The sequence below is a fragment of the Conger conger genome, chromosome 2, assembly GCF_963514075.1.
Source record: "Conger conger chromosome 2, fConCon1.1, whole genome shotgun sequence".
Lineage (NCBI taxonomy): Eukaryota > Metazoa > Chordata > Actinopteri > Anguilliformes > Congridae > Conger > Conger conger.
The window spans coordinates 11,920,516-11,927,762 of record NC_083761.1 but is presented as its reverse complement, the minus strand read 5'-3'; the positions used below and the strand labels follow the sequence as shown (position 1 = coordinate 11,927,762).

The 7,247-nt window shown below is 47.2% G+C and overlaps 1 protein-coding gene across 8 annotated transcripts in view; it reads left to right on the top strand.

The window, feature by feature from the left end:
• The window catches only part of zmiz1a (zinc finger, MIZ-type containing 1a), a 111,483-nt gene that overhangs the window by 99,537 nt on the left and 4,699 nt on the right, over positions 1-7,247 (top strand). For 6 of the 8 annotated variants that reach the window (XM_061231471.1, XM_061231469.1, XM_061231470.1 and 3 more), the window contains 12 exons: positions 1-260; positions 614-796; positions 879-953; positions 1,070-1,238; positions 1,696-1,882; positions 2,425-2,635; positions 3,291-3,396; positions 4,427-4,587; positions 4,707-4,774; positions 4,933-5,001; positions 5,544-5,788; positions 5,935-6,098. The exon at positions 1-260 is cut by the window's left edge. In XM_061231471.1, the coding sequence (XP_061087455.1) occupies positions 1-260; positions 614-796; positions 879-953; positions 1,070-1,238; positions 1,696-1,882; positions 2,425-2,635; positions 3,291-3,396; positions 4,427-4,587; positions 4,707-4,774; positions 4,933-5,001; positions 5,544-5,788; positions 5,935-6,098 (1,898 nt within the window). The remainder of the gene's footprint in view (positions 261-613; positions 797-878; positions 954-1,069; positions 1,239-1,695; positions 1,883-2,424; positions 2,636-3,290; positions 3,397-4,426; positions 4,588-4,706; positions 4,775-4,932; positions 5,002-5,543; positions 5,789-5,934; positions 6,099-7,247) is intronic. The other 2 variants (XM_061231473.1, XM_061231472.1) reach the window with 1 other exon arrangement.

Below are 7,247 nucleotides of genomic sequence, written 5' to 3'. Positions count from 1 at the left end.
AGGCCTACAGCAGCCAGTTCATGAACCAGCCGGGGCCCAGAGGGCCGCCCTCCATCCCCGGGAACATGAACCCCGGGAACATGGGGTCCGGCATGAGCGCTTCCAACATGAGCGGGCCCCCCATGGGCATGAGCCAGCCCCGGGCCCCGGGGATGAGTCCCTTCGGGAACCACGGCCAGAGGATGCCCCAGCAGGGCTACCCCGGCCCCCGGCCCCAGTCCATGCCCATGCAGGGCCTGAAGAGGTCTTATCCTGGGGAGGTCAGTGTCCGCTCTTAACACACCGAGGTAGATTAACTCCAGCAGAAACCATTTCAAAGGGCTTGGGTGTTTCAGACTGCTGCTGCATTGCTGTCGGTGCCGGGCCCTGCCCGTTGCCATTTTATTCGAAAACGTGGGTCTGGAATTCAATCAATATTTGTCCTTAAGCTTGACTTACAAATGAATACAAATGACTTCTTTCAGTGTAAACACATTTTTTACATTAACAGGGACCTTGCCAAGTTGTTGAACAGACTCCAAATGTGAATATGGCAAGCATTGTTTGAATCCAGGCCATAATCTTGACTCTTTTCCTACCCTGTGTTTTTTGGACCGATTTCTTTGGACGTTAGCCTAATTACGGAGGCCAGCAGTACGGACCAAACAGCCAGTTCCCCAACCAGCAAGGGCAGTACCCCACCCCGAACCCTCCAAGGCCACTGCCGTCCCCCAACTACGCTGGGCAGAGGGTACCGGGGCAGCAGGGCTCGGGCCAGTACCCCCCGCCGAGCGTGGCCATGGGCCAGTATTACAAGGTGAGCACCCTCCATGGACTGCAATATAGCACCAAACCATGCAAAATGTAGTCTCACCATGGATGCTCTTGTCGTTTTACAGCAAGATCCATTCAACGGACAGAGCAACAACTTCTCCGGGAGCGGCTATTCGTACAACCAAGGCAACATTAATGGGGTACGTCATTTCCGTCATCTGTTTGTGTAGTGGCTTATCGTGGGCTAGGCCCCACTGGGTTCTGGGATACCGTCGACCCGTCTGTGACGCTGCGTGTGTGTCCCTCTCTCCTGCAGCCTCCGCGGCCTGTTGGCAACTACCCCCACTCGCCCGTCCCAGGAAACCCCACGCCCCCCATGACACCGGGGAGCAATATTCCTCCGTACCTGTCCCCCAACCAGGACGTCAAGCCCCCGTTCCCTCCAGAAATCAAACCAAATATCAGCTCTCTCCCACCACCACCAAGTGAGTACTCCTGGAAGACCTGAGACCCCCACCACAGGTGTCATAAAACGCATTCAAGTCACGTTGTTCAACCATTATGCACCCTGTTTCCTGGCTGTGGTACATTGCTAGCATGGTGCCGATTTTTATTTGCAAGCATTTATTTGTACCAGCAGTTATAAAATGGTTTCTTGCAGTGTATGTAGTCTATCCTTCAGTCTGTGTAAGTAAAACATGAAGGGCTGCATTAGAAAAGTGGTAAAATCATGTGACCTGTAAAACCCTGCATTATGATTGGAAGTGATAAAGTCATGTGACTTGTAAAACCCTGCGTTGTGATTGGAAGTGGTAAAATCCACCTGACTTGTAAAAACCCTGCATTGTGATTGGGTCCCCTGTGCTCCACACAGTGTCCCAAATGTTCTCTCTCTCTCTCTCTCCTGTGAAAATTAAAAACCAAATTGCTTTCGCACCACAGATGCGAAGGGGAAAGTTCACGCTTTCTCTCCCTCTTCGATCCCAGCCAACCCCAACGAGGAGCTGAGGCTCACGTTCCCGGTCAGGGACGGCGTGGTGCTGGAGCCCTTCCGGCTGGAGCACAACCTCGCCGTCAGCAACCACGTCTTCCACCTCCGCCCCGCTGTGCACCAGACTCTCATGTGGAGGTGGGCCTCTCTCTCAGCCCCGTCTGCCCCAGCCCGCCTCGCTCTCCTTTAGAAATCCGCTCGGTCATTTAAGTCACTGGCTCAAGGACACTATTTCTTATTTAATAATTAACCTTTATTTATACAGGGTAAGTTGACTGAGGACACATGCTCTTTTGCAGTAATGCACTGTTAATGCCCACCCAAGTAGCCTAGTCTGCATGTCTTTGTCCACACTTGCCATACCACACTTTTACACACTTTGACACTAGCAGGACAAGTCTGTGTCAGTGGTGATAAAGATTCCACTTCTGTTCCACAACAGTTTGAAAACCCAGTGAATTGCCCATGAACATTCTTAATCAAATGAATGTTATACGTGATAAACACAACAATTTGTGGAATTAGTATTTTTAGTTCCGTCGCTTTAATATCATGTGAAAAATCTATATGTGCAAATCGATACAGTAGCTGTGAGAAAGGCCAGTATTATTGGTATTAGTTGTAATAGTATGGCGTGGGTAAAAGGCACTCATGGTTTGACTCTCTCTCCTTGGGCCCAGGTCGGACCTGGAGCTGCAGTTTAAGTGCTACCACCACGAGGACCGGCAGATGAACACCAACTGGCCAGCCTCGGTGCAGGTCAGCGTCAACGCCACGCCGCTCACCATCGAGAGAGGGGACAACAAGACCTCCCACAAGCCCCTGCACCTGAAGCACGTGTGTCAGCCGGGGAGGAACACCATCCAGATCACCGTCACGGCCTGCTGCTGCGTGAGTGTGCTCGTCCTGCCGTTAGCACCGTGCTAACAGCAATGCTTGCTATGACTCAGTTTAAATAAATAATAATGTGTTATTCAGCTGAGGCTTTTGTCCAAAGCGACTTACAGTTGAATAGACTAAGCAGGGGACAATCTCCCGGGACCGATGAGGGGTTAAGGGCCTAGGTCACAGGCTGCCCATGCAAGATATACGGTTGGGTCTGTAGTTTGCAGGTTAGAAAATGTTGAAAGCTACTGGTGATGGTGCAACATTTAATTGACAACGTCTGAGTTGGCTAAAATCCACATTGGCCCTATCTCTGAAAATATTTGTGGTCTGATGAATAGACGTACAAGTTTAATAAGGGAACTTATCTACATATGGCACTAGGCTACAGGCTGTGTTGGGTTGAAGGAGGTTGTAAGGTAAGGTTGGGGATGTTGTGATATCAGGTTGAGGGATGTTGTGAGATCAGGTTGAGGGATGTTGTGAGATCAGGTTGAGGGATGTTGTGAGGTAAGGTTGAGGGATGTTGGGGGATGTTGTAAGATCAGGTTGGGGGATGTTTGAGATCAGGTTGAGGGATGTTGTGAGATCAGGTTGGGGATGTTGTGAGATCAGGTTGCGGGTGTATGGGGAGTAACCCGTCACTCTGCTCTCTCCGCAGTCGCACCTGTTTGTCCTCCAGCTGGTGCACAGGCCCTCGGTGCGGTCCGTGCTGCAGGGTCTGCTGAAGAAGAGGCTTCTCCCGGCCGAGCACTGCATCACCAAAGGTGAGTGGAGCCCTGTGGACCTGCCACCACTGTCCACAGAGAAACTGCGCCTAACGCCTGACTGCTGTTTTCACATTCACTGAAGATCACTGATCATAGATATGGGGAAGCTGCATCTTTGTAAGGCAGGATATTTCAAAAACTGTGTTTTCATTAATTCACTTTCTGATAAAATGAACTATTTCTCGCCATCATTTGCCAACTCACAATAATAAAACTGTATGTCGATTATAATTTTATGACACTTTTTTCCCCACACAGGCTAATATTTTTTTTATAAACCTAGGAATGATTCTGTTAAAATTAAAACAACACTTTCTCTTTGAAGAACCATTGAAGCTACCAACGGCTGTGTAAATATTGTGATGAATAAACAAAATAAATGTCAGACGCCAAAAGGCAAAATGGCACAAAGAAAAATAAGTCATTACTTTGTTGTGGTTCAAGTCTGGGTCATCACCCATTGTAACCTAAAAAGAAAGAATATTTGAGTTTATGAAGTATGCTTGCGTTATCTTACAGAATCCTGTGCTAACTGGGAGTTATCCAGTTTGTGGCCCTTTAAATTACATTAAATGTATTTAGCAGACATTCTGATCTCATTCTCATTTCATAAAATAAGGTACACCAGAATAGATGGGTGGGGTTTTTTTTTACAAAAATGTTGTTACAGATTTCAGGTAAAATGGGTCAGTTGTTGGTTACTCCACAAATAGTGCAGAGGTACAATCTGTGGAAAAAACCCCCCAAAAAAACATTTGTCAACCCAACAGCTCTTATTGTGGCTACACCGGGGATCGAACCACCGACCTTGCGGGTCCCAGTCACGTACCTTAACCACTACGATCATATAGGCTATTGTTAAAAACCATAACCGTACTTATGAAGAACACCCGTCTTTATTTTTAAATGATTGGCATGTTTATGTCTAACCCAACACTCTGGTTGCCTAGGTAGTTCCTCTTCATGGTTGCGTATTTACGAATACATTTTCCACTTTGTCTCTTAATCCCTTCTTTCCCATCTTCAGTCAAGAGGAACTTCAGCAGCGTGGCGGCCTCCTCCGGCAACGCCACGCTAAACGGTGAAGATGGGGTGGAGCAGACGGCCATCAAGGTCTCTCTAAAATGTCCGATCACTTTCAGGCGCATTCAGCTCCCCGCACGAGGCCACGACTGTAAACACGTACAGGTGCGTTCTGTCTGCAAGCCACAGGCCGATGCTGCTCTCCTTCTCTGGCTCACAGTTTAGCGTAAACACTCTGCTGACCTATTTTCATAAACTTTCTGTACTTTTCCCCCCCCCCGCAGTGTTTCGATTTGGAATCCTATTTGCAACTGAACTGTGAACGAGGCACGTGGCGATGTCCTGTATGCAAGTAAGAGGAAATGTTCAAATGTTCTCTTCAAAGAGAAACTGTGTGTTCTCATTTTTATTCACAAAACAAGAAGTAATGAAATATGTGAGGGCAAAATGACCCAAATGGTTTTGAAAAATCTGAGGTCTTCTTTCTAAGCTGTGACTCTCTCTTCCCAGTAAAACCGCATTATTAGAGGGATTGGAAGTTGACCAGTACATGTGGGGCATCCTGAATGCCATCCAGAAGTAAGTTCTCTGCGATTCAGATTTTATTTTTCTCCTATCATGACCTAGTATAACTATACTATAACTAGTATAATCTAACCACACCGGGTAAACAGAAACTGCACCTAAGCACATCTGATTAGATAAATATTTAGCTTAGTGGTTCCCAACCTTTTTTGGCTTGTGACCCCATTTTGACATCACAAATTTCTGGCGACCCCAGAGACTTTTTTTTTTTCTAGAATTAGTTCTTGATCATGTTTGTTATACTGAGTTGCAAATACAGAGTAGCCAGATTAGTGCACAAAGTGACATTTTATTTTCCCTGATCAGGAAATACATGTACAGTTAGGTAAGCTACAAGGCTTGATAAAAAAAAAAAAAAATCATTAATTTTATCAATCTACACATTTCAGGCGACCCCATTTGAATTCCGCGGGACCCCACGTGGGGTTGCGACCCCAAGGTTGAAAAACACTGATTTAGCTTCTGCCGAAAGAAGATGTTGAAAATGTATATATTGAGTAGCTTGAGAGTAACTTGGATATGTTTCTTCTCCTCAGCTCGGAGTTTGAGGAGGTGACCATCGACCCCACGTGTAGTTGGCGGCCGGTTGCGATAAAGTCAGACATTCACATTAAGGAGGACCCGGATGGACCGATGGCCAAGAGGTTTAAAACCATGAGTCCGAGCCAGATGATCATGCCCAATGTCATGGAGATGATCGCACAGCTCGGACCGGGACCTTCCCCCTACCCATCCATGCCTCCCCCACCTGGGGGCAACAACAATGAATACGGAAACCAAGGTAACAAACCAGCAGCTGCTTATTAAAAAAGCTCTTCAAAACGATTCATGCTTTTAACATGCTTAGCTCTGCTCGTATCAGTACATTGAAGAGCATTTGCAGGTGCCTTCCTGTGTTGTGACCCTGGCTTTGATTCTGTGTGTTAGGCAACAGTTACCAGGGACACGGAAACTTTGACTTCCCGCACAGTAACCCTGGTGGTACTTCCATGAACGACTTCATGCACGGACCCCAGCTGTCCCACCCGCCGGATATGCCCAACAGTCTCATGGCCCCGGACAAGCCCCTCAGTCACAGCATGCCTGACTCAGTAAGTGACCCCTGACCCCTGACCCCTGACCCCGCCGAAACAACCCTACCCAGAGCTTCCTGTTAGGGAACTTAATGTAAAGGCCAGTTTATAATCCAGTGTCAACATGCAATGAATGTTGCTATACTCTGGGCAACTGGAGTGCATTCATTTTTTTCTCACGACCACAGTTGGGTGACCATAGAACGTTCCGCCATATCAGTCGAGCGACGCTCTGTCGCTGGACTACGAACTGGCCTTAATACTGCCGAACGGGGCACAGCATGCCTGACACCTTACGTGAACCTTCACCCAGTGAAGGGCAGGTCAGCTCCGAAACAGCCCGCCCCAGTGCCCCCCGTCAGGGGAGCTTGTTATACTGTAGAACAGGGCTACTCAACCTTTGGCCCCGAAGGGCCACAGGGCGTGCTGGTTGTCGTCGTTACTCAGCACTTCATTCTGCAATTAAAGCCGTGAACTCGCCTCATATGGTTCTCAGGTCAGAACCGGTTGATGCTGGTTGGGTGAAAATAAAGACCAGCTCTCCCTGCGGCTCTTCGGGTCCTGGTTTGATAAGTGTGTCTGTTACGCTTTACAAGAGGCCTAAACGCAAACTCCCAGGGCTCTCACGAGGTGATTACACTGTACCATTCAAGCCCAGTTTTAATTTAGCGTGCAAAGATGCACCATAATGGAGCTAAACAAACTACTAATAGGCTATAAGTAGCTAATTCCTAAACAGACCCAGTTGTGCTGGTAATTATGGCAGTGAACTGACGGAGTAAACAAGCTTGTTTGTCTGGCGCACGGCACAGCGCTGGTTTGAGTAAATGGGTTTGATCATAACTGCCTCTCTGCAGTAAACTCAAAGCTACCACCGAGGGGGGAAATCTCCCTTGGAGTTCATTTTCTCTGCTCTGTGTGTAATTCACTTTAATGGTTGTGCTTTTACATTTGCCAGCAGAGAACAAGCGCTTTTAGTCTTGTAATAAATAATACAAATCTTTTTTTTGTGTGTGTCAAGTAGAAAGTATTAGCTTGCTTTAAGTTTGCTTGACACATTAACATTTTCTCACCCCATTGGCAAATCTTGAAATGAGTCAAACTTTCTCACCTCATTGGCAGTTTTTTTTTTTTTTGTCTCATTTAGCAAAAAAGTAATCGAACTAA